Below are 27,981 nucleotides of genomic sequence, written 5' to 3'. Positions count from 1 at the left end.
GATTCTGAAACCCCTAGTCTTGAGTTGGTCCGCGTTGTCAATGAGTTTCCGAAAGTGTTCCCAGATGATCTTCCCGATATTTCTCTCGAAAGTGAAATAGATTTTGGTATTGACCTTCTCCCAGATACGCAACCTGTTTCTATTCCACCTTATAGAATGGCTCGGACAGAACTTAAGGATTTGAAAGAACAATTGAGAGATTTGTTGGATAAGGGTTTCATCCGACCACGTATCTCTCTATGGGGTTCTTAAGTTTTGTTTGTTAGGAAAAAAAATGGTTCACTCTGTATGTGTATTGACTATCGACAATTGAACAAGGTGACCATTAAGAACAAGTATCCTCTCCCAAGGATAGATAATTTATTTTACCAACTTCAAGGGGAAAGTTATTTCTCTATGATTGATCTCCAATCGGGTTAACACCAATTGAGAGTGGAAGATGATGACATTCAAAATACGGCTTTTAGAACCCGATATGGACACTATGACTTTCTAGTAATTTTATTTGGTTTGACTAATGCTCCGTCGGCATTTATGGACTTGATAAATAGAGTATTAAGACAGTATCTTGACATGTTTGTAATTGTGTTTATCGATGATATTTTGATCTATTCAAGAAGTGAGAATGAGCATATTTGTCATGCCCAAAATCCCATTAAGGCGGACCAGCACCCGTTGCCGAGAAGGATCGGGAGGACTAACTTGTAATCATGCTCTATCTATGAACATTTAAACGTGCTGCCATAGTGGATAACATGTTTTCATGACAGTAGACAGTATTAACAAGCCAAAACAAAGTGCACATGACTTGGCCGTTGGGACCATGATGTCTTAGACACGAGGAACAACCACACTTCACTATACATAGTCTACAAAGCCTCTAAATGATAAAACATTATGGGGTTAAGGCCGGCACAAGCCCCGCCTTACACTCAGCTACTATACAATACCAAAATACATGCTATAGACTCGAAAAGCCTCGAATCAACCTAGAACTCACTAATAGCCGCTACTCGGGAGGTCTACTAGCTCCTATAACTGCATCATGAATTGCAGGTCCCCCGGGAGAGACGTCAGTATGGGAGAATGTACTGAGTATGTAAGGCATAAAGTAATGTATGTGAAATAAGAACTCAAATGAAATCATATACCAATGTAAGAATACAAGACTTTCTCATATTATGGAATCAGGTACTTTGCATTATTTTCTTTACTTTATCATTCTTCACTTTACACTCTGCACAACATATAATACAAATGACTAGCTGATCAGTGGTAGACATATAAATCGGGATCGACCCATGCTAGGCTTTCCTTTAACCCCTGGGATACCACCCGTAATATTGGGATCGACCCATGCTAGGTGATTCTTCCACCCCTGGGATACAACCCATCAATAAGCAGATTCATTTAATATCTTTCCATTAACATATGAGATGATTCTTTTGGTGGTCATAGCATTTTTGAGTTGTGGGACTATGAAGTCAACAAGTGACATGTAATAATCATACAATGTAAGAACAACAAAGTAGAGAGTAGTTACACAATTAGTGAAATGCATATGAGCTGAAATAACATATGGACCTTATTTAGTTAAAAGGAGAACTCATGCAGGGTATTCAATGTATATGTACAGATTTGACAATGAACATATATTGGAACGTGCAAACGTGTTAAAGAGTGAGAACAAGGTCATAAGTCGTGTTGGAGCTGGTAGGCTGCCTCTATGTGTCGAGGATGAGTCTAGATTTCATGCCAATTAGTAGGAAATCGAAAAGCCTTACATACCTTGCTGTACCACCTTGTAGTGACCTTGAAGTACCTTCCTTTCTTTTCAAATACTTATCTACAATAGAGTAGGTGATAAACTAGTATTAGTAGTTACTAAACATGCTTAGGCAGTCCAATCTCACTCAACAATAATGCTCGGGCAGCAAACCCGTAATTACCAAACTAAGGTTGTTCTTTCAATCCCTGCCTTCTTTTATTGCATTTGTACACTACACAACTATATTTCAGTATCAGCAATTTACACCCTTTCTAGATATCAACTAAGCTGTCCCCAGTATGTTTATATATCAACTTGTCCCAAAAACAGTCCTAACAATCCAACATACAATAGAGGACGTGAAACCATAGTTTCCCATCATCATTCCACGAGCTCTTATCAACAATACACTTAAAATATCATACTTAGACTCGTGTTTAAGGAAGATAAAGATAGGGCAGTCACTTTACCTTAATTCCTATAAGTCGTTTTTCTTTTAATCTTAACTCTTCAATAACTTGAGCTTCCCTTCACATAGGCCAAAGAAAAAGAGAAAAACCTCTCACTAACAAATGAAAGTGAGCAATTAAACTTTTGATAGATTCAGTCCTCTGCTTGTTCTTAACTAATTAACATGTTTATCTAGCATTCCATGAGAGAATTAGGCTAAATCCATTAGTAATTCCAGTTACCTTACCTTGCAAGGGCTTGGGTTTATCCAAGAACCCTAGGAAACTTGTGGCTGCTGCTATGCTTTGAAAGAGAGAGGAGAAGCTTAGAGTGTAATTGGATTTTTATCTATTCTTAAAAGTGAGGAAATGGCCAGCAACTTGGGGATTATAAAGGTCTTACTTTTCCCCACCTCTTATGTTTTAATATCAGTCACTAATTTATCAAATTGGTCCAAGTAGGTGATGCATCTGATTGGAATTATATATATATAAAATGGGCCCTCTATGTACTCATCTTGGGCTGCAATCTTTCCCCTTCCTAAAATTAGGCCATGGGCCAAAATTATACCCTTAATTTGGGCCTTAATCTTTATTGGGCTCAAGTAGTTGGACTTGGACAGATTGGTGTGAGGCCTCATCTCCATTCCCTTTTCGTTTTTATTTAATTTGGGCCTAAAGTGTGCCCACTAATGCATGAACTAATCTTCCCCATCTATAGCCCATTTGAGCTAAGCAAGTAAGTGACACCTGCTAGCTTTATAAAGTCAAACAAGCACCTCAATTCTTTTATTCATTTTTCGAGCGTAATCTCTTTAGTTTAACTCAAAACTTATTATACACTTGATCAACTTAACTTTTAGACTTACATATAGCCCTTCGATCCAAAATTTAAATACTTCTAAAATTTGACGTTCACTCGATCGTGCAATATTGCAATGTACGAGAGTTACCCTTATAGCTTCTTTATTGTCACCATTCATCTAGGAAATCAAGTTCATTACTTATACCACCAAGCTAAATCAAGTTCCATATGTGTAGGACTTGTACACGTAAAATACGGGGTGTTACATCCTCCCCCCCTTAGGAATATTCGTCCTCGAATGCTAGCATAATTAGATATCTTAAATAAGTTCAAACCTTAGTTTAAATCAACTGTTAACCACATAAGAAATACCCCTTTCATGCGTACCTATTAATTCCCCCATTTTACACATTGGACTTTCTATTTAGGTTTAAATAAATAAGGGTACTTGGATTTCATCGCTTCCTCAACTTCCCACGTTACTTCTTCCACTTGTTGGTTCCTCCAAAGCACCTTTACTGAAGCCATTTCTTTATTCCTTAGCTTTTTAACTTGTCGATCCAGAATAGCAATAGGTACTTCTTCATAGGTGAGATCCCCTGTAACTTGTACATATTCAATATGAGTGATATGTGATGGGTCACCTACGCACTTCCGAAACATTGAGACATGAAACACTGGATGAACTGTTGAACGCTCCTGAGGTAGCTCTAACTCATATGCAACTTGGTCAACTCTTCGAATAATCTTATAAGGACCTACGTAGTGTGGACTTAACTTTCCCTTTTTACCAAATCTCATTACCTCTTTCATTGGCGATACTTTCAAGAACACCCAATCTCTTATAGAAAACTCTAATCCTCTTCTTCTAACATCTGCATATGATTTGTGTCGGCTTTGAGTTGTTGATAGCCATTGTTGTATCACCTTCATTTTTTCCATAGCTTGAAGAACAAGGTCTGGTCCAAATAAAGCAGTTTCGCCTACTTCAAACCAGCCAATTGGTGATCTGCACTTCCTTCCATATAAAGCTTCATAAGGTGCCATTTTGATACTAGAATGATAAATATTATTGTAGGCAAACTCAATAAGTGGAAAATGATCATCCCAACTACCTTTGAAGTCTAAGACACAAGCTCGAAGCATATCCTCAAGTGTTTGGATTGTGCGTTCTGCTTGACCATCCGTTTGAGGGTGGAAAGCTGTACTTAAATTCACTTGTGTTCCCAAACTCTTTTGGAATGATTTCCAAAACTTTGCAGTGAATTGAACTTCTCGATCAGATATAATAGAGATTGGAACCCCGTGTAGCCAAACTATCTCCTTAATATATTACTTTGCATACTCTTCAGCTGTATAATCAGTCTTAACTGGCAAGAAATGTGCTGACTTGGTGAGTCTATCAACTATTACCCATGTGTAGTCAAACTTACGAAATGAGCGAGGCAAACCAGTGACAAAATCCATGTTGATCATGTCCCACTTCCAAGTTGGAAGCTCCATATACTGCATATAACCTCCCGGCTTTTGGTGCTCTACTTTGACTCGCTGGCAGTTTGGACATTGAGCCACAAATTTTGCAATATCCTTCTTCATGTCCCCCCACCAATACACTCCTTTCAAGTCATGGTACATTTTAGTTGATCCCGGATGGATGGAATATCTTGAATGATGTGTTTCTGTCATTATCCTTCTTCTTAGCCCATTAACATTAGGTACACACAATCTGTTTTGACAACAAAGTACTCATTCTTGTGTAAGCTCAAACTCCTTTATCGTACCTTAATTTACCTTCTCATTAAGTCGTTGTAGAGTAGGATCTTTGAACTGCTTCTCTTTCACCTCAACTACTAATGAAGATTCTACTGCATTATGCACTACAATCCCTTCTTTTGGGGTTTCAAGAAGATGAACTCCCAAACTAGCTAGTTGACGTAGATCTTTCGCCATCCCTTATTTTTCCACGGTTTGCTCATTAATACTTGATATTGTCTTGCGACGGAGAGCATCGGCTACTACGTTTACTTTCCCTAGATGGTATAGTATATCAACGTCATAATCTTTTATTAGCTCTAACCATCTTCGCTGCCTCAAATTCAGATCCTTCTGCTTGAAAATGTGTTGCAAACTTTTATCGTCTGTATATATGTCAATGTGAACCCTACATAAATAGTGGCGCCATATCTTTAAAGCAAATACAACCGCTGCTAGTTCAAGGTCATGTGTTGGGTAGTTTCTCTCATGTGGCCGTAGTTGTCTTGAGGCATAAGCTATTACTCTACCATGCTGTGTGAGTACACATCCTAAACCAACCCCTGAAGCATCACAATATACTGCATACCCCTTTGTGCCTTTCGAAAATACTAATACAGGTGCGGAAGTTAGCCTACTTTTCAACTCTTGTAAGCTTATTTCACATGCATCCTTCCACTTAAACTTTGCTGCCTTGTGTGTTAGCTTAGTTAAAGGTGCAGAAATAGAAGAAAATCCTTCAATGAACCTTCTATAATAACCTGCCAACCCTAGGAAGCTACGAACCTCTGTGGGTGTTGTTGGTCTTGGCCAATCTTTCACGACCTCTATCTTTTGTGAATCAACCCTTATTCCTTCATCAGATACAATATGACCCAAGAACGCCACTGATTTTAACCAAAATTCACATTTGGAGAACTTGGCATACAACCACCGATCACGAAGAACTTGTAATACTTGTCGTAAGTGATTTGCATGTTCCTCTTCTGATCTTGAATACACCAAGATATCATCTATAAATACTATCACAAATACATCCAAGAATGGCTTGAACACCCTATTCATCAAATCCATAAAAATTGCCGGTGCATTTGTTAGCCCAAATGACATAACGAGATATTTGAAATGACCATACCATGTTGGAAAAGCTGTCTTGGGCATATCCTTCTCCTTCACCCTCACTTGGTGATAACCTAATCTAAAGTCAATTTTTGAAAAGCACTTGGTACCTTGTAACTGATCAAACAAATCATCAATTCTGGGGAGACGATATTTATTCTTAATTGTGACTCTATTCAATTGTCGGTAGTCGATACACATTCTCAACGTGCTTTCCTTCTTATGTACAAATAACACTGGTGCACCCCATGGGGACATACTAGGCCTTATAAACCCCTTTTCTAATAAGTCCTTTAATTGTTTCTTTAATTCACGTAATTCTGTCGGGGCCATTCTATACAGAGGAATAGAGATAGGTTGAGTGCCTGGAATTAAATCGATACCAAACTCTACTTCTCGTTCTGGGGGTAAACCTAGAAGTTCATCAGGAAACACATCAATAAATTCATTTACTATCAGAACAGATTGAAGAGTCGATGGTTCTGCCTCAACATCTCTCACTCTAACTAGATGACATATATACCCTTTTGACATCATCTTCCTCGCCTTCAAATAAGAAATAAACTTACCCCTTGGCACTGCAACATTACCTTCCCATTCAAGGACTGTCTCGTTTGGAAAGCGAAAGTGCACTCTCTTAGTTCGGCAATCCACCGTGGCATAACAAGAAGCCAACCAATCCATACCCATTATAACATCAAATTCAACCATTTCTAGTTCAATTAGGTCAGCCAATGTATCACGATCACAAACAGTTACTATGCAGTTACGATAGACCCTTGTTGCTATAATAGACTCGCCGGTTGGTGTAGACACTTCAAATAGTTTATTCAATAATTTTAGTGGTCTTTTAAGCTTCCCAGCAACTAGTGGAGTGATATACGATAGTGTGGAACTCGGATCAATTGACGCATATACATTATGTGAAAAGATGAACAAAGTACATGTTACTACGTCAGGTGAAGCCTCCAAGTTCTGTCGACTCCCTAGAGCATATGTACGATTTTGGACTCTGCTAGAACTAGCTGCTCCTCTCACATCTCTACCACGACCTGTAGGAGCCTGTAGACCTCTACCTAAAAGAGGCACCGATGATGACAGTGCAACAGCTGATCTAGTAGGTTGTGCTATATCACCTATGCGCCTTTTAGGGCAATCTCTCATTAGGTGCCTTGGCATACCACACCAATAACAAGCATCTGTTCCAATATGACATATACCTAGATGACTCCTCCCACATTGTTTACAAGGCTGCCTAGGAGGCATTGATTGGCTTGTACTGCCCTACTCTGGATATCCTGTTGTCCGTGAACCTTGGCTCTCACTCTTTTGCCTAAACTGATTGCCTCTCAGCCGTTGAAATTGGGGTGGAGCGCTAGCTATAGAGTAGAGAAATGACAGCCTAGCTGGTCTATTAGAAAACCGAGGCTTAAACTCACCTTGAGGTGGTGTAAACTGCCCGGTAGACCTAGCCCTCTTGGACTGCCCCCTTTCTGTCTCTTGTGTCCTTCTTCTCTGCTTTTGATCCTCCAATTTCTGTGCAAAAGCTTGCATCCTTGCTATATCCATGTCTTTATTTAAAGCAGCAATAGTACAATCTCTAACCAGATACGAATCCAATCTATCCACATATCGATGAACTCTATCCTCCATAGTAGCAACTACATTGGGAGCATACCTGGAAAAGGAATTAAATTGGATACTATACTCTCTCACGCTCATACCCCCTTGGTGAAGATTTAAGAATTGATCTGCACGGGCTTCTCAAATCTCCAATGGGAAATATTGATCAAGAAACGCCTTTTTAAATTCTTTCCAAGTAGCTGAGGTGCATCTGTACTCTTAGATTGCTTCCAAGCGTCATACCATAATATAGCCACACCCTTTAATCTATATGTTGCTAGCTCAACAGCTTCTTTACCACTCACGTGCACAACATCCAAAGTTCGTTGGATTTGATCAATAAAGTCTTGCGGATCTTCATTAGGATCTGACCCGGTGAATGATGGAGGGTCCAAATTAAGGAAATCACGTATCCGTGTGCTAGCTGCCCTATCTACACCACCAATACCCGCAACTGGGCCTTCTTGCCTTTGACCTTGGCCAGCAACTATACGAGTCAATAATTGAACCGTATTTCTCAAATCTTGCACGGTAGCATCTGTAGGTGGTTCTGGGGGAACTCCATCCCTTCTCAACTCTTCAGGAAGTGGAGGAGTTGGGAATGTTTGTGATGGAGACTCATCTTGGGACTCACCTGGGGTAGTCTGGCTGGCCTCTCCAGCCTCCACTTCTACTTGCTTTCCTTTGCTTTTACTTTTCCTTTTTTGCGGCATTTGTACTATAACAAAACAATTAAGTGGTTAAGCATGGTCGACCTACAACATTTGGCGCTATGGCATGATCTAAAGAATGAAAAGAAAGGGACAACTCCTAAATGCCACGTAGCCTCCTGCTTAAAAATGTGGTGCAGAACACATCCATAAGCAAGACTCTACATAGACATGACTTTGTAGACTCCCTAGGATGACCAGCTCTGATACCACTTTTGTCACGCCCAAAATCACATTAAGGCGGACCGACACCCGTTGCCGAGAAGGCTCGGGAAGACCAACCTGTAATCATGCTCTATCTATGAACATTTAAAGGTGCTACCATAGTGGATAACATGTTTTCATGAAAGTAGAAAGTATTAACAAGCCAAAACAAAGTGCACATAACTTGGCTGTTGGGACCATGATGTCTAAGACACGAGGCACAACCACACTTCACTATACATAGTCTACAAAGCCTCTAAATGAAAAAATATTATGGGGTTAAGGTCGAGACAAGCCCCGCCTTACACTCAACTACTATATAATACCAAAATACATGATATAGACTCGAAAAGCCCCGAATCAACCTGGAGCTCACCAATAACCGCTGGATGTCCTGTTCTCCTACTAGGGAGGTCTACTAGCTCCTGTACCTGCAACATGAATTGCAGGTCCCCCGAGAGACGCGTCAGTACAGGAGAATGTACTGAGTATGTAAGGCAAAAAGTACTGTATGTGAAATAAGAACTCAAATGAAATCATATATCAATGTAAGAATACAAGACTGGAATCAGGTACTTTACATTCTTTTCTTTACTTTATCATTCTTTACTTTACACTATGCACATCATATAATACAAATGACCAGCTAATCAGTGGTAGACATATAAATCGGGATCGACCCATTCTAGGCTTTCGTTTAACCCCTGGGATACCACCCGTGATATTGAGATCGACCCATCTAGGTGATTCTTCCACCCTTGGGATACCACCCATCAATAAGCAGATTCATTTAATATCTTTCCATTAACATTTGAGAAGATTCTTTTGGTGGTCATAGCATTTTTGAGTTGTGGGACTATGAGTTAACAAGTGATATGTAATAATCATATAATGTAAGAACAACAAAGTAGAGAGTAGTTACATAATTAGTTAAATGCATAGGAGCTGAAATAACATATGGACCTTATTTAGTTAAAAGGAGAACTCATGCAGGGTATTCAATGTATATGTACAGATTTGACAATGAATATGTATTGGAACGTGCAGACATGTTAAAGAGTGAGAACAAGGTCATAAGTCGTGTTGGAGCTGGTAGGCTGCCTCTATGTGTCGAGGACGAGTCTAGATTTCATGCCAATTAGTAGGAAATCGAAAAGCCTTACATACCTTGTTGTACCACCTTGTAGTTACCTTGAAGTACCTTCCTTTCTTTTCAAATACTTATCTACAATAGAGTAGGTGATAAACTAGTATTAGTAGTTACTAAACATGCTTAGGCAGTCCAATCTCACTCAACAATAATGCTCGGGCAGCAAACCCGTAATTACCAAACTAAGGTTGTTCTTTCAATCCCTGCCTTCTTTTATTGCATTTGTACACTACAGAACTATATTTCAATATCAGTAATTTGCACCCTTTCCAGATATCAACCAAGATGTCCCCAATATGTTTATACATCAACCTGTCCCAAAATCAGTCCTAACAATCCAACATACAATAGAGGACGTGAAACCATAGTTTCCCATCATCATTCCACGAGTTCTTACTAACACCACACTTAAAATATCATACTTAGACTCGTGTTTAAGGAAGATAAAGATAGGGCAGTCACTTTACCTTAATTCCTAAACTCGTTTTTCTTTTAATTTTAACTCTTCTATAACTTGAGCTTCCCTTCACATAGGCAAAAGAAAAAGGGAAAAGCCTCTCAATAACAAAGGAAAGTGAGCAATTAAACTTTTGACAGATTCAGTCCTCTGCTGGTTCTTAACTAATTAACATGTTTATCTAGCATTCCATGAGAGAATTAGGCTAAATCCATTAGTAATTCCACTTATCTTACCTTTCAAGGGCTTGGGTTTATCCAAGAACCCTAGGAAACTTGTGGCTGCTGCTATGCTTTGAAAGAGAGAGGATAAACTTAGAGAGAAATCTAATTTTTATCTATTCTTAAAAGTGAGGAAATGGCGAGCAACTTGGGGATTATAAAGGTCTTACTTTTCCCCACCTCTTAAGTATTAATATCAGCCACTAATTTGTCAAATTGGTCCAAGTAGGTGATTCATCTTCTTGGAATTATATATATACAAAATGGACCCTTTTTGTACTCATCTTGGGCTGCAATCTTTCCCCTTTCTAATATTAAGCCATGAGCCAGAATTATACCCTTAATTTGGGCTTTAGTCTTTATTGGGCTCAAGTAGTTTGACTTGGACATATTGGTGTGAGGCCTCATCTCTATTCCCTTTTCCTTTTTATTTAATTTGGGCCTCAAGTGAGCCCACTAATGCATGAACTAATCTTCCCCATCTACCTAGCCCATTTGAGCTAAGCAAGTAAGTGACACTTGCTAGCTTTATAAAGACCAACAAGCACCTCAATTCTTTTATTCATTTTCGAGCGTAATCTCCTTAGTTTAACTCAAAACTTATATACACTTGATCACCTTAACTTTTAGACTTACACATAGCCCTTCGATCTAGAATTTAAATACTTCTAAAATTTGACGTTCACTCGATCGTGCAATATTGCAATGTACGGGAGTTACCTTTATAGCTTCTTTATTGTCACCATTCATCTAGGAAATCAAGTTCATTACTTATACCATCAAGATAAATCAAGTTCCATTTGTGTAGGACTTGTACACGTAAAATACGGGGTGTTACAATATTGATCATTTGAGGATCGTATTTCAAACCCTCAAGGACCAATAACTTTTTGGAAAGTTTAGCAAATGTGAATTTTGGTTAATGTCCATAGCTCCCTTGGTCATATTGTGTCAAGCAAGGGTATTGATGTATATCTTAAGAAGACGAATACGGTCAAGAGTTGCCTAGACCTCTAACTTCTTTAGATATTAGAAGCTTTTTGGGTTTGGCCGGTTATTATAGAAGGTTTGTTGAAGGTTTCTCTTCAATTTTCCCTCCATTGACGACTTTGATACAAAAGAAGGCCAAGTTCATATGGTCGGATGATTGTGAGAAAAGTTTCAAAGAGTTGAAAGATAGACTGACTTTCGCTCCGATGTTAACTTTACCGGAAGGTACGAATGGCTTTGTGGTATATTGTGACGTCTCTAGAGTTGGGTTGGGATGTGTGCTTATACAGAATAGTAAGGTGATTTCCTATGCTTCAAGGCAAGTTAAGGTTCATGAGAAGAACTATCCTGCCCACGACCTTGAATTAGTGGCGGTGGTATTTGCCTTAAATATTTTGAGGCATTATTTGTATAGGGTTCATGTGGATGTTTTCACCGACCATAAGAGTTTATAATATGTTTTTAGCCAAAAAGATCTAAATCTTCGCCAAAGGAGGTGGCTAGAATTGTTGAAAGACTATGATATGAGTGTTCTTTATCACCCTGATAAGGCGAATGTTGTAGCGGATTCTCTTAGTCGACTATCAATGGGTAGTGTTGCCCATGTTTATGATGATAGAAGAGAGTTAGCTTGGGATGTTCATAGATTGGCTCAATTGGGCTTTCAATTGGTAGACTCCGCCAAGGGTGGTGTTATGGTTTATAAAGGGTCAGAATCATCTTTTGTGGCGGATGTTAAAGCAAAGCAATGTCTTGATCTGACTTTGGTAGAATTAAAAGAAACGGTACTTAGAAAGTCTGTTGAGGCTTTCTCCCAAGGGGGAGATGGTGTCCTTAGATATCAAGGTCGGTTATGTGTTCCAAATGTTGATGACTTGAGGGAACAGATCTTGACAGAAGCCCATAGTTCTCGATATTCCATTCACCTAGGAGCCACCAAGATGTACCATGATTTTTGGGAGATCTATTGGTGGAATGGGATAAAGAAGGATATTACGGGATTTGTGGACAAATGTAAAAATTTCCAACAAGTAAAGGTTGAGCATCAGAAATCGGGAGGTTTCTCCCAAGATATTGGCATTCCTACTTGGAATTGGGAAGACTTGAATATGGATTTTATTGTTGGTTTGTCTCGCACCCGGCGACAACACTACTCTATTTGGGTGGTAGTAGATCGGATGACGAAATTGGCTCATTTCCTTCCCGTTAAGGTTTCTTATTCAGCGGAGGACTATGCCAAGTTGTATTTGAGAGAGATGGTAAGACTGCATGGAGTGCCTTTGTCCATTATTTCCGATCGTGGTACCCAATTCACTTTTCAGTTTTGGAAGTCATTACAAAAGGGGCTTGGCACTAAGGTTAAGCTTAGAACAACTTTTCATCCTCAAACCGATGGGCAAGCGGAGCGTACTATACAAACGTTGGAAGATATGTTAAGGGTTTGCGTGATTGACTTCAAGGGAAATTGGGATGACCATTTGCCTTTGATTAAATTTTCCTATAATAATAGCTATCAATCAAGTATCGGTGTGGCTTCATTTGAGTCCTTGTATGGTAGGAGGTGTAGATCTCCCATAGGCTGGTTTGAGATGGGTGAAGTTTCCCTAATAGGTCTTGAGCTAGTTCATGAATCCATTGAGAAAGTTTGACTTATTAGAGAGAGGTTGAAAATGGCTTGAAGTTGGCAAAAGTTTTATGCCAATGTGACGATAAGGGATCTAGAGTTTGAAGTTAATTGGGTTTACTTGAAAATCTCACCCATGAAGGGTGTCATGAGGTTCGACAAAAAAGGTAAGCTTAGTTCCCGATATGTAGGCCCATATAAGATTTTGAGGTATGTGGGTAAGGTTACTTATGAGTTAGATTTACCAAATGAGTTGGCAACCGTGCATCCCGTTTTCCATGTCTCTATGCTTAAAAAGTGTGTTGGAGATCCGACATCCATAGTTTACCTAGAAGGGTTGGGAGTTGATGAGAACCTTTCATATGAGGAAGTTTCAGTTGAGATTTTTTACCGGCAAGTTAACAAATTGAGAAACAAGGAAATAGCTTCCGTGAAGGTTTTGTGGAGGAAACAACTAATTGAGGGTGCTACTTGGGAGGTTGAGACCGATATGAAGTCCCGATAACCTCATGTTTTTCCTTCTACCCTTCTCTAGCTTGAGGTAATGAACTTCCTCTTGGTTTGTTCTATGATTTGAAGTCATGTGTGTTTTATGAGTTCTCATGATTTCCTTATATGCATGTCCATGAAAAAGCTTAAGTTTTGAAAGAAATGACTTATGCAATTTATTTTCCTCATGTTGTTGTGCATTGAGTATGAGTTGTTTATAGACTTCATGAGATGAATTGTTAAATATGCCTTAACTTGGAGTGGAGATTTCCTCCTTGAGCATGTGCTTTGAGTATTGATTACATATAGGCTCCATGAGATTGTGTTGAGCATGCTTTTAGTTTGGAGATGGTAGTTTCCCCTTGAATGAAAGAAATCTGAAATTTTCATGTGTTTTGGGTTGTTAGATGTAGTTCCTACTCCCTTATGGTGCATTGGGTATGTTTAGCTAGGAGTTAATGTTTCCTCCTTGATTGTGTGCATTTTGATGTGTTGCACGCATGATGGATTGCTAGTCTTGAGTCTTTTCGTTTAGAAATGTGCCTAGAATCTCATTCGAGGACGAATGATCCCAAGGGAGAGATAATGTAACACCCCAGAGTCGGACAAGGCAAAATAGCAGATTTTTGGAAAGTTATAAGTGCCAACCGACGGTTGCCAACCACGGATCGTAGGTAGGTCCGTGGTTGGGCACCTCAGGGATTCAAAACAGACCAGGACCACAACCTGACCAACGGACCGTAGGTCAGAACATGGTCCGTGATTCAGGCCCAAAAGTTCTAAACTCTCTGAACTTAGTGACGATCGACCAGGACGGACTGTGGGTCGATCGACGGTCCGTCGGTCGTGAATGGCAGTTACTTTTAGGGGCTTATGGGTCTTTTCTAGTTTTAATTAAATTGAAGTGGTGTCGTTTTACCCAAGCGTATGACAACTATATAAGTATTTTTAACCCCCAAAATCCTCTATTCAAGTCATTCTCTCAAATCCCGGTAGAAAACCCAAAACTCTTCTCAAATATTCTCTCTTTAGAAGTTGGAAGAAGAAGGAAGAAATTGAAGCTAAGGTCAAGTCAAGTCTCCAATCTTCAAGCTTGTGAGGGCTTTGTGATTAAGGTATAATGGATTTTCATCCATAGGATCCTTCCTCCCATGAAGTCCCCTAGAATTCTCTCAATTTGAAGAAGAATTTCACAATTCTAGTTAGGGTTTCTTCCAATGCCGTGGGTTATGATGAATGTTGATCCAATTGAGTGGATTGTGATTGTTTATCATTACATTGATAAAATTACATGCTTTTAGGATGAAATTACATATACCCATGCCTATTCCATGATTCTAACCTAAAAGTTGATATAATTAAGTTGATGCCATGAAGGGAAGCTTTATGGGTTTAGGCTTGTACTTATAGGATTGATGAATTATGATGTAAATTGATTGAGAATAAATAATAGATGATGATCATGAGATGTAGTGCTTTGAGAGTAAAGCTTATGATATGAATAATTGGTAATTGATGTTAGGGTGGTGGAAGAGATACTTCCCATATGAATTGCTTATTTTGAATATATGAATGCGAAAGGATTTCTCACATAAATGATTCTAGGTTGAACGGATTGCTCACCTAAAATGAATCTAGAGTAAAAGACTATAATTGAGAAGGCTAGAGGTGAATACCCTTGACCTCCATATGAGAAGGATATGAGGTGATTACCCATACTCCTTAGATTTGAACAAGAGGTGATCCCGTACATTCCTATCATGATGAATGGATATGGAGGCAAGTACCCATGATCCTTATGAAATGATGTGGAGGTGAGTACCCGTGTCATTTGATGTGATTGTGGAGGCGAGTACCCATGATCTTAAAGTAAGTAAGGCAAGAGGCGAATACCCATTAGCCTTTGTAAGTTAGGCAAAGAGGTGAATCCCCATGTCTTTAAAAGTAAGTATGAATAATGTGAACTATGTTATGAACAATGAATAGCTTGGATTGTTGCTTGAGATGCCTTCCATGAGGTAAGCTTGACTAGAGGCGGATGACCCAAGTCTTGACTAAGGAGAAGTAAGGTTGCTTGAGAAGTGTTCCTTTCTTATTAGTATGATGATTTTTGTTTATTGATTATGCTTATGGTTTACATTGACTAACCATCATGTTTTTGTTGTTTATGCTAGCTATCATAGTACATGTTTGTACTAACACATACTTTTACCAACATTTCTTATCAAAATGTAGGGTACGACGACATTGGTTATCACACTCATGTCTAGGTCCATAGTTGATCAAGGAGTGAAGATTTGGTGAGTCCTCATAGCATTCGAGGATTTGACCAACAGTTTCCCTTTTGCCTTTCCTTTATCTTTTGGACTATTGTACGGGATGTGTCCCAAGGATATTCTATTGTTCATGTTTTAGATGGTTTTAGACAAGTGTAATAGACTTCCGCATCGTTTTATAAAATACTTTGATTGTATTTGAAATGTGTTAAATTTCCGCACCATTTTCTATTACTTTATGTTATAATATGCTAAGTGGCTTATATGAGGCCTCTCGGGGTCTTGTACTCCTTGTTACATCTAGGGGGGTACCCCTGGGTCGTGGCAATTAAAGTTGAAATAGGAGTAGTCTTAATTTAGGAAACAGGTCACTATTACCCAATTTCAGCCAAGATTAGGTTTTATTCTACCAACAATATGGAGGAATATGAAGCCTCTATTCTTGGACTCAAGATGGCCATCGATATGAACATCAAAGAACTCTTAGTGATTGGAGATTTCGACTTATTGGTTCATCAGGTGCAAGGAGAATGGGCCTCTAAGAATGTCAAGATCCTACCTTATTTGCATAACATAAAAGAGTTGAAAAGGAGATTCACAAGGATTAAGTTCAAGCATGTCCCTCGAGCTCAATATGAGTTTGCCGATGCTTTGGCAACATTGTCCTCGATGATTCAGCATCCAACCAAAAATTACATCGACCGTATTGATGTAGAGATGCATGATCAACATGCGTATTGTTTTCATGTAGATGAGGAACTAGAATTAAAACCACGGTACTTTGACATCAGAAGGTTGATAGAAGCATAAGAATATCCTGAAAATGACACAAGCAAGAAATAAAGGACTTTGAGGAGGATGACCAATCATTTCTTCCTTAACGGAGAAATCTTATATAGGAGAACTTCAGATTTAGTATTGTTGAGGTGTATCGATGCCGCAAAAGCGACAAGGCTTTTGGGAGAAATACATGCAGGAACATGTGGACCTCACATGAATGGGTTCACCAACCTTTGGCAAAGAAGATTTTAAGAGTTGGATATTTTTTGATGACCATGGAGAGAGATAGCATCCGCTATGTGCAAAAGTGTCATCAAAGGCAAGTGCATAGAGATTTTATACTGGTTCCACTGAATGAGCTCAATGTGATGGGTTCCCCTTTGCCATTTTCTGCTTGGGGCATGGATGTTATTGGACCTATAGAGCCTCCCGCATAAAATGGACATCGTTTCATCCTAGTGGCTATCGATTATTTCATGAAGTGGGTTGAAGCTTCAACATACAAGGCAGTGACTAACAAGGTTGTAGCAAACTTTGTTTGCAAGAATATAGTTAGTCGGTTTGGATAGTCGGTTTGGAATTCCAGAATCAATCATACCATATAATTCAACAAACCTCAACAACGATCTTATGAAGGAAACTTGTGAAAGGTTCAAGATTGCTCATCGAAATTCCACAGTTTACCGACCACAGATGAACGGAGCAGTTGAGGCCACAAATAAGAATATCAAGAATATTTTAAGGAAAATAGTGGACAGTCACAAGCAATGGCATGAAAAGCTACCATATGCTTTACTCGGCTATCGCACCACAATCAGAACATCCACCGGGGCAACTCCTTATATGTTGGTTTATGGGTCAGAGGCAGTATTACCCACCGAGGTGGTAATACCATCTTTAAGGATTATCCAAGAGATTGGTCTAGATGATGCAGAATGGATACGTAGCAACAATTGATGCTCATCAATGAAAAGAGGATGTATGCAATTTGTCACGGGCAACTCTATCAGAATATAATGATCAAAGAATTCAACAAGAAAGTAAAACCTCGACAGTTCACATCGGGGTATTAGTATTGAAGAAGATCTTCCCTCATCAAGGAGAAGCCAAAGGGAAATTCACACCAAATTGGCAATGACCCTACATGGTTAATAGAGTACTCTCTGGAGGAGCAGTAATCTTAATAGAAATGGACGGCCGAGTAAGCACAAAGCCAATCAATTCAGATGCCATCAAGAAATACTTCATTTGAAGACCTCAAGATTAGTGCTTATTTCTTGTACTTTTGCATTTTTCAATGTAGTAGAATTACGCTTGGACTTGACTTCTCATGGTGGGGTACGTAGACAACCCACATCGGATCCGATCTCCCTTAGAAAACCCAAGACCATTATTTCCATGTATGTAGAACTACGCTCGATCTAAATTCCCTCAGTGGGATACGTAGGCAATCCTTGTCAAATTTGGTCCCTTGCATTTTTCTCTTTTCTTACCGTATTTGAACTACGTCCTGACCTGATTCCGCTTGGATACGTAGGCAGCCCAAGTCAGGCCCGATGTTTTCATTTCATATTTTTCAATTTCCTATTGTATTTGAACTACGTCCTAACCTGATTCAGCTTGGATACGTAGGAAGCCTGAGTCAGGCTCGGTTATTACATTTCATATTTTTTTTACTTTCCTATTGTATTGAACAATGTCCTGACCTAATTCCACTTGGATACATAGGCAGCTTGAGTCAAGCTCAGTCATTGCATTACATACTTTTAATTCTCCCACTTGTATTTGAACTACGTTACTATCTGATTCCTATTTTGGGGATATGTAATAGACTTATTTACTAGAAAACAAGGTATTTCTTTTCAAAGAGATTTTCTACTCTTCAACCTACCAAGTCTCTAGGTTAAGAAACTACGTACGGGCTAAGAAGGTGCCGAAGGATTCTAGTGACGAGGTTTCAGTCTGCGAGTTGATACAAATCAACAGCCCCTCCCAAACTAAAAATTTTCTTTGAGTGCAGGAACATAGGAATAAACAAAATAACATCAAGTGTCGGGGCATGACCAGAAATGCCATTCGACTTCTCGCAATCATGCGCCAAACTACTCTTTCCCTACTTTATTTCTTGGAAGTACTTCAACCTACATCTTATTTCTAAGAATATTTCATTTAAATCTTTGCAGGTACACTCAAGATCCACACCAAATACCGAAGAAATGGGCCCCTCTATAGGATAAATAGGATAGTTTCATTTTTGTCAAAATAAATCCACCAACTGGAGCTTGTAATCTAACCTCATCAACAACTCCGTCGATTAGAGACCAACGTCTTATAGTGTCAAACTCCACAAGTCTAGGGTTGTACATAACAAATGTCACTCAAACTCCACTGATTGGAGGTTGTACATAGCAAATATAAGCCAAACTCCACCAATTGGAGATTGTACATAGGAAACATTATTAAACTCTGCCAATTGGAGGTTGTACATAGCAAACATCGACCGAACTTCGCCAATCAGAGCCTGTATATAAGAAAAAGAAGCAGTACTCTGCCAATCGGAAACTACATCGTAGTGATATCACTGAAGCTCCATTGATTGGGGGCATGCACGCATAGCAACATGGTCATACACCAATAATTAAATGTCACATTACAAGTTTCACCCCACCAGATGAAGGCGTTACATTATAAGTCGCCCACCTTTAAAGGGCTTTACATTACCAGTTTGTCCCTGCTAGTCGGAGGTCTACATTACAAGCTTTACATATCCAGATGCAGGCTTTTACATTACAACAAACGCCCCAGTTGGATGCTTTACATTACAAACTTTACATAGCCAGATATATGCTTTTACATTACAATTGCCTCACCAGTATGAGGCCTCTACATTACAAGTTACTTTACCTACATCACATTCACAACACAAAAAGAGACATCCACAATCATTTGATCACCTACCCTCTACTCTTTACATTACTACTTCAATTTATAATTTTTGAACCGCATCATGTACTTTTCACCCTTTTATATGCTTTGTAGGACAATGCATTACAATGAGGAACTCCCTCTAAGCTGCAAACTAGGGCAAGTTAGTGCAATGTCAAGCATCACTAGCTACGTCAAAGATTCACTTTCAAAACTCAACTCGACTCGATTTTCAGAAGTTCAGATTTAAATCTTACTTAACTCTTTCATGTCTAAGTTCATTATAACTTGAGACTAGGGCATTATTTTTTGAAAGTTCATCTCCCTCCCATAGGTCTTCAGTACAAATTACTACGGAACATTTCTCATTCAAGATTTTTAAGGACTATATCGCGTCCCTCTATTCATGCTAATCTTTTCGTACCTCACCACCCAAAATTTCTGTATTACCATAATTTGATACTATGACAAATTTTAATCAAAATTTGCTATGTTCCTGCACTCTCAACCTACATATGACCTGATTTCTCATGAAACCTGAGATATGTAGGCAGCTCAGAAGCCAGAGCTCGGCCATAATCCCGTAAATATTTCTTGTCAACTTGTTGCTCAAAGTATATTTTGGTGGTTTCCCAAAATTGAATTGTGTCAATATTTCTTTATCCACATTTTCTCTACTCTCCTTCATGGACAAAGAAAGGGACAAGCTATTGACACCCAATTCTGGCTCTCCATATTTAATTAATTAAGATTCCATAATAATAGTAATATATATGTTACGAAAATTTGTAGGAATACGAAAACATTTTTAAAATATAGATTTTTTTATCTTATTCGATAAATTTTATATAATAAATATCTTTTTTATGAAAATTAAATAATTATATAAATATTACCAGTTACTTTCTCATTTTTTAATTTTTTACTTCAAATAAATATTGTTCTTAAGGGTTACATCGATTTTTCTAACTAAATATAATTTTTATTGTTGCAGTAAACATTTTTCGTACATTATTCAAAATTAGGAAGCTTAAATAATTAATGTGTTACTAATTTATACTAATTTTATTTTTCTAGAATGACTAATTTTATCAAATAAGCTAATCTTGCAAATTAATTATTTTTAATTTAATATATTATGGGTATTTAATAAAGAAAGGGGATATATTTTAAATAGGTTTAATTTATGAAAAACTTTGCAATATAAGTCCCTTTAGGTAACACCTTTGATTAGAGAAGATGGAAAAATACAATTGTCTAGGATATGATGTTAGAACCAACGGAAACCACCCACGGACCGTATGTGGGGTCCCGTGGTTTAGCCCTAGGCTTAGGGGAATTTCAGGATCCAATGATGAGACCTACAGTCGTGGTCCACGGTCCGTCGATGGACCCACAAACCATAGGTGGGGTCTATTATTGGGGTTCGTATTTTGATGGTCTCTGATCCAACTCACAATTAACCAGTACGGTCCATGGTTGGACCTACAGACCGTAGGTGAGGTTAGCTGCCAATTAGAGGGAAATTGCTGTTGGCTGAAATTCAAATGGTCATATCTTTTAGCACAAAATAAATTAGATAGTCCATGACCTATCAAATTAAGGATAATTGAATCCTCTTTCCAATGCCACCAAGTTTGCTAAAATCCAAGCTAAAAGTAAGAATTTATGCTTGTTTTAGTGAAGCACTTTCAGGCAGACCATGAACCACGACCATAGTTGACGGTTGGTAGTCCAAACAATGGTCCGTCGATCCCTCAATGGGTGGCTTTCATCAACTTTTAAGTTAGGGTCATTTTGGTCTTTTCCCTATGCGTTGTGGCCCTTAAACTACGTCGTTTGATGCCTAAACTACGTCGTTTTACTCAGAATGAGTCTAATAACCTAGTCAGACATACCTAGAACCCTCATTCTCCAAAAAATATCAAATTACAACGAAAAGAAGAGTAAGAGGCACCAACTCCTTCCAAGAACAAGCAGTATGCTATTCAAGTTTCAGCCCCAAAATCCAAAGGATTTCTCCGTATATTTCTTCACCATGTATGTGGGATTTCACTAGGGGTTCCTTTCATCCACTAGGTCTCTAAAATTCAGTCAGATCATTGATTTTGCATAACTTGTTTAGACTTAGGGTTGTAAAATCTTGTTGTATTGTTATGATTCCAGTTGCTATAGAATCCACAGTTTAACTATCATGTTTTCTTGAAAACCTTGCATAATTCCTTGCATAAAACTTAGAACCCTAGTTTGTATACATTCTCTAAGTTCATGAATTATACTTGCTAGGTCAGTATAACAGAAAATCATGCTTCAGATTTTGAATGTCACATTCTTAGCATATAAATGTTGCATTATCAGTATATAAATGTTGCATTCTCAGTTAGCATATCAGTATTTTGATCTATTCAGTATTTAGTGCATTTTAACTTCATATATATTTAGTTAGGAGTAGACTTAGCACTGAGTTGTACTAGGGTTAAGCGTACCCTCGTAGTCCCATAACTACGTGCCCGCGTAGGATTATAAGTCCACTCTTTTGAGCAGCAAATTTAGTGATCACATTAGTCATACCTTTATACCCCTGGTAATGTATATTGGGTCCTCCCGATGGGGGGTATACATCGGACTCCATGTTTAGCTCACGTGGTTTATGTTGGTTAATAGTAGCTCCCACAGTCAGACTCTTAGTGCATTTGACCAGGTTTTTAGCATTTATGTCAGTATATAGTTCAACATGTTATTTTCATGATTAGTACATGGTCATTGCATTTAGCTTAGGTTTTCAGTTATGTTTCTTTATTTATATTCTTTTTCAGATTATGTCATTGCTCAGTTATGCTTTGTTCAACTCATATATATTTGTTCAACTTAATATCTATATCCTGCATGCTAAGTACATTCTAAGTACTGACGCATACTCTACGCTACATCATTTTATGATGTAGGTTCAGGTACACAACATCCAAATAACTCTTAGATCGATTCTTGATCCGCATCCATCAGCTTCAGTGGTGAGTCCTCATATTCCGTGGACAATAAACATGCTTTCATTTTAGTTTTTTCTTTTAGTTTTTAGTTTTGTTAGAGTTAGCTGGGGGCCATTTCCTAGCAATTCAACTAAGTTAGAGGCTTTTCGGTCATAGTAGTAGATTCAACTTGAGTTGTTAAGTGATTGTTTAAGTTATCACTAAAATCTTAGTAAGTTTTACATATTCAAACTAGTTGGGTTTTTCCCCATTTTTAGATATCCACTATTTTTAGCTTTCGCATAGTTCATGCTTGACTTTGTTATATTCAGTATGCTTATGATATGCCAAACTTAGGATTAGCTTGGGGTTACTCGTGACCTTAGGTCTCATGTTACGTCAAGGGGGTAGCCTCAGGGCGTGACAAACTCGGTATCAGATTGTTAGGTTCAAGAGTCCTAGGATGTCTAAAACTCGCACTAAGTAGAGTCTCTTTCATTGGTGTGAAGCACGTCACACCTATGCGGGGGATGCTACAAAGGGTTTTAAGAAAAAACTTCACTTCCTTTTCTATTCTTATCGTGTGTGAGGTATGATTTAAATTCTCCTTTCTAATTCATCGTTACGTGTTTCAGATCATGCGTCCTCATAGAGCTACACACGAAAAGCTAATGCACGCAATGCTAACATAGTTCCTCCGGTCTCGAACCATGAGGTTACGAATGCAGACTTTCGGAATGCGATCCAGCTCTTGGCTCAAAGTGTGGCCCATCAGAACAATCAGCAGACTCCAGTTCCTATAATCCCAGAAGGTGGATCGACTGCAGCTAGGATCCGAGACTTTGTTCGAATGAATTCGCCTGAGTTTCTATGGTCAAAGGTTTGTGAGGACCCACCGAACTTCATTGATGAGGTTAAGAAGATTCTTGGAGTAATGAATGTGACTGGTACTGAGAGTGTTGAGTTAGCATCTTATCAATTCAAGGATGTAGCTCATATTTGGTTCACACATTGGAAGGAAAACAGAGGCGCAACTGCAACTCCTGTAACATGGGATTGTTTTACTGGAGCTTTTCTGGATAGGTTCTTCCTAAGGGAGTTTAGAGAAGCTAAGGCACAAAAGTTTATAAAATTGAAGCAGGGTTAAATATCGGTCCAAGAGTACGGGCTGAAGTTCACCCAACTCTCCAGGTATGCTCCACACATGGTTGTTGAGCCAACGACATAAATGAGTAAGTTATTGTTTGGGGTATCTGATCTGGTGAAGACCGAGTGCAAAAATAATATGCATCTAGGGGATATGGATATATCCAGACTAATGATTCATTGCTCAGCAGGTTGAGGGAGATAAGTTTAGAGAAATGACTAAGGATAACAAAAAGGCAAGGAAATTATGAATACCCAAAGGAAAAGTTGGGCGGTGGGAATGGCTCACAGTTTCAACAAAGGACTACAACCCTAGCACCTTCATCAGCTAGTGCTCCATACCCTAGGTTTAGACAGGATAAAAAAGGTAGGGCATCAATCTCTAAGTCTCAGGGGAGTACTTCAGGTAACATGACTTTCCAAACTTGTCAAAAGTGTAGTAAGAACCATCGAGCGAATGTCTTGCACGCAAAGAAGGGTGCTTTGGTTGTGGTCAGTATGAACATAGATTGAAGGATTGCGCTTCTGCCAGACAGGGGCAAGGAGTTAAAACAATAGGGCTCAATCTATAGCTCTAGCAGCATCAGCAGGGTGCTTCGTTTGGTACAAGTGGCGGTCAATGCTAGAATAAGTTGTATATTCTCCAGGCTCGCCAAGACCAGGAAGATTCTCCTGATGTGGTCATTGGTACATTATGATTCTTTCATTTAGATGTTAATGCATTGTTAGATCCAGGGGCTACACTGTCTTTTGTAACCCCTATATAACAGTAAATTTTCGTGTTAGTCTAGAAACTCTCTCAGAACCCTTCTCAGTCTCTACTCGAGTTGGCGACCCAGTTATAGCTAAATGGGTATACAAAAATTGCCTTGTCACAGTCTCTCAGAAAGTCACCTCAGCAGATCTTGTAGAGTTAGAAATGGTAGATTTTGATATCATTCTAGGCATGGATATGTTACATTCTAATTATGCCTCAGTCGATTGTAGAACTAAGATTGTTCGATTTTAGTTTCCAAATGAGCCAGTCTTAGAATGGAAGGGTAGTAGCTCAGTGCCTATAGATCAATTTATCTCTTGCCTTAAGGCCATGTAGATGATCTTTAAAGGGTATATCTATCTTCTTGTTCGGGTTAAGGATTCAAACTTCAAAACCCCAAATCTTGAGTCAGTCTAGTAGTCAATGAGTTTCCAAAATTGTGTTCCCAGAAGATCTTCCCGGAGTTCCTCCTGAAAGGGAAATCAATTTTGGAATAGACTGCTTCAAGATACCCAGCCTATTTCAATTTCTCCTTACAGAATGGCTCTAGTCGAGCTTAAGGAATTGAAAGAGCATTTGAAAGAACTTCTAGATAAGGTCTTCATCATACCCAGTATATCTCCATAGGGTGCTCCATTGTTGTTCGTACTCAAGAAAGATAGTTCTCTCAGAATGTGCATTAACTATCGTCAGTTGAACAAAGTCACCATCAAGAATAAGTATCCCATCCCCATGGTTGATGACTAGTTCAACCAACTTTAGGGTGCTAATTGCTTTTCTAAGATAAACCTCAGATCCGACTATCATCAGCTCAGAGTAAGAGATAGTGACATTCCGAAGATAGCCTTCAGAACTCGGTATGGTAATTATGAATTTGTAGTTATGTCTTTTGGACTGACAAATGCTCCTACACCTTTCATGGACTTAATTAACAAGGTGTTCAAACAGTATTTGAACTTGTTCATCATCGTCTTTATTGATGACATCCTCATTTATTCTCTGAGTGAAGAGAAGCATGCGACTCATCTGAGATTTGTTCTACAAACTCTAAAAGATCGCCTGATATTCGCTAAGTTCAGCAAATGTGAATTCTAGTTATAGTCGATCGCTTTACTTGGTCATGTGGTATCTAGTGAAGAGATCCAAGTGGATTCTCATAAAGTTGAGGCAGTACAACACTGGCCCAGACCCACCTCTCCAACAAATATCAGAAGTTTCTTAGGTTTGTCCGTGATTAGAGGAGATTTGTTGAATGATTTTCGTCCATATCTTCCCCATTGACCAAGTTGACTCAGAAAAAGGTCAAATTTCAGTGGTCATATGACTGTGAGAAAAGTTTCTCAGAACTGAAGACTGGGTTGACTACAACTCCCGTCATAACTCTACCAGTGGTTCAGACAGTTATGCGATTTATTGTTATGCAGACAGGGTCGGCCTAGGTTGTGTGTTGATGCACTGAGGTAAGGTCATAATTTATGCTTCTAGAAAGCTTAAGGTCCATGAGAAGAACTACTCAACTCATCACCTCGAGCTTGGAGCCGTAGTATTTGCCCTAAAGATTTGGAGACATAACTTATATGGTGTTCATGTTGATGTGTTCACAAATCATAAGAGCCTCCAGTATGTGTTCACCCATAAAGAGTTGAATCTTCATCAGAGGAGATGACTTGGATTCCTCAAGGATAGTGACATGAAAGTGCTTTACCATTCTGGTAAGGCCAATGTAGTGATTGATGCTCTCAGCAGACTGTCTATGGGTAGTGTAGCACATGTTGAGGAAGAAAAGAAAGAGTTAGCCAAAGATGTTCACCGGCTTGCTCGCTTAGGAGTTTTCCTTATGGACACATCAGATTGTGGTGTGATAGTTCAGAATGGGTCGGAATCTTCACTAGTAGTGGAGGTTAAGGAAAAACAAGATAGTGATCGTGTATTACTTCAGTTGAAAGGTGCAGTTCATCAGCAGAAAGCTGAGGTTTTCTCCCGAGGGGGAGATGGTGTGCTTCGTTACCAGGGTCTCTTATGTGTTCCTAATGTGGGTGAGTTGAGGCAGCAAATCCTTACCGAAGCTCATAACTCCAAGTATTTCATTCATCCAGGTTCCACTAAGATGTACCATGATCTAGGGGAAGTCTTTTAGTGGAACGACATGAAGAAGGACATAGAAGACTTTGTGGCTAACTGTCCTAACTGTCAACAGGTTAAGGTAGAACATCAGAAACCAGGAGGTATGACTCGAGATTAAAATTCCTACATGGAAGTGGGAAGTGATAAACATGGACTTCATTGCGAGTTCACCTCGTATTGGCAGACAGTATGACTCCATTTGGATGATAGTGGACAGAGTTACTATGTCTGCTCACTTCGTGGCTATTTAGACTACAGATTCATCAGAGGACTACACCAAACTTTACATCAATGAGATACTCAAGTTACATGTGGTTCCCTTGTCTATCATCTCAGATAGAGGTCCTCAGTTTAACTCTCATTTCTGGAAATCGTTTAAGAAAGGTCTTGGTACTCAGGTAAATCTCAGTACAACATTTCATCCATAAACGGATGGTCAGGCAGAACATACAATTCAGACCTTAGAGGACATGTTGAGAGCTTGCGTGATCAATTTCAAGGGTGGTTGGGATGATCACCTACCTCTCATAGAGTTTGCATATAATAATAGCTTCCATTCTAGTATTCATATGGCCCTGTATGAGGCACTATATGGACGTAGATGCAGGTCCCCGATTAGTTGGTTTGACGTAGGTAAAGTAGCCTTGATTGGGCCAGATTCGGTTCATGAGTTTATAGAAAAAGTTTAGCTCATCAGAGATTGACTAAACACAACTCAGCGTCGTCAGAAGTCCTATGCAGATGTGAGGATAAGGGACTTAAGAGTTTGAAATCGATGATTGGGTTTTCCTAAAGGTGTCACCTATGAAGAGGGTGATGAGGTTTTGCAAGAAAGGGAAGCTCAGTCCTATATATGTTGGTCCTTACAGAATCTTGAAAAGGGTTGGTAATATGGCTTATGAGTTAGAGTTCCCAACAGAACTAGTAGCGGTTCATCCAATCTTTCATATTTCCCCATTGAAGAAGTGTGTAGGTGATCCGACATCAATAGTACTATTAAATAGTGTAGTTGTGAAGGATAGTCTCACTTATGAAGAGGTGCTAGTTGAAATTCTTGACTGTTAGGTTCGTAGGTTGAGAAATTAGGAAGTCGCTTCAATAAAGATTTTGTGGAGGAGTTAGTCCATAGAGGGAGCTAATTTGGAAGCAGAAGCAACCATGATGACCAAATAGCCTCACCACTTCCCTTCCGATTCTGTTTCAGCTTGAGGTAATAGTTCCTCTCTGGTCTCTCAGTTACTCTTGAGTAATTCAGTCTCAGTATCTTGTTCCCTCAGTTATTCTTGCATCAACATATTTGCATGTTCTTGGAACTCAGTTCAGTAAGATAATAGTTTCTAGTACATAATGGTAGGGATTGCAGGTGCTTCCCTCCAAACTCAGCTTGTTTAGACTTCATTCGAGGATGAATATTCCCATGGGGGAGATATTGTAACACCTCTAATTTGAGAATATGGAAAAATACAGTTGCCCAGGATCTGGTGTCAGAACCAACGGAAACCACCCACGTACCGTAGCTAGAACCACAGAGCGTAGGTGGGGTCATGTGGTTCATTCCTAGACTTAGGGGAATTTCAAGATCCAAAGGTGAGACCTACGGTCTTGGTCCACAGTTCGTCAATGGACCCACAGACTGTAGGTGGGGT

At 39.0% G+C, this 27,981-nt stretch overlaps 1 protein-coding gene across 1 annotated transcript; it reads right to left on the bottom strand.

Moving 5' to 3' along the window:
• Positions 1-3,442: 3,442 nt before the first annotated feature.
• Positions 3,443-4,069, bottom strand: LOC125863854 (uncharacterized). The gene has a single exon (XM_049543835.1). The coding sequence runs from the start codon at positions 4,067-4,069 to the stop codon at positions 3,443-3,445; it is 627 nt and encodes a 208-aa protein (XP_049399792.1).
• Positions 4,070-27,981: the final 23,912 nt, after the last annotated feature.

Source organism: Solanum stenotomum, chromosome 5 (genome assembly GCF_019186545.1).
Source record: "Solanum stenotomum isolate F172 chromosome 5, ASM1918654v1, whole genome shotgun sequence".
In the NCBI taxonomy this organism is placed as follows: Eukaryota; Viridiplantae; Streptophyta; class Magnoliopsida; order Solanales; family Solanaceae; genus Solanum; species Solanum stenotomum.
This window is presented reverse-complemented; position numbering and strand designations above follow the sequence as displayed.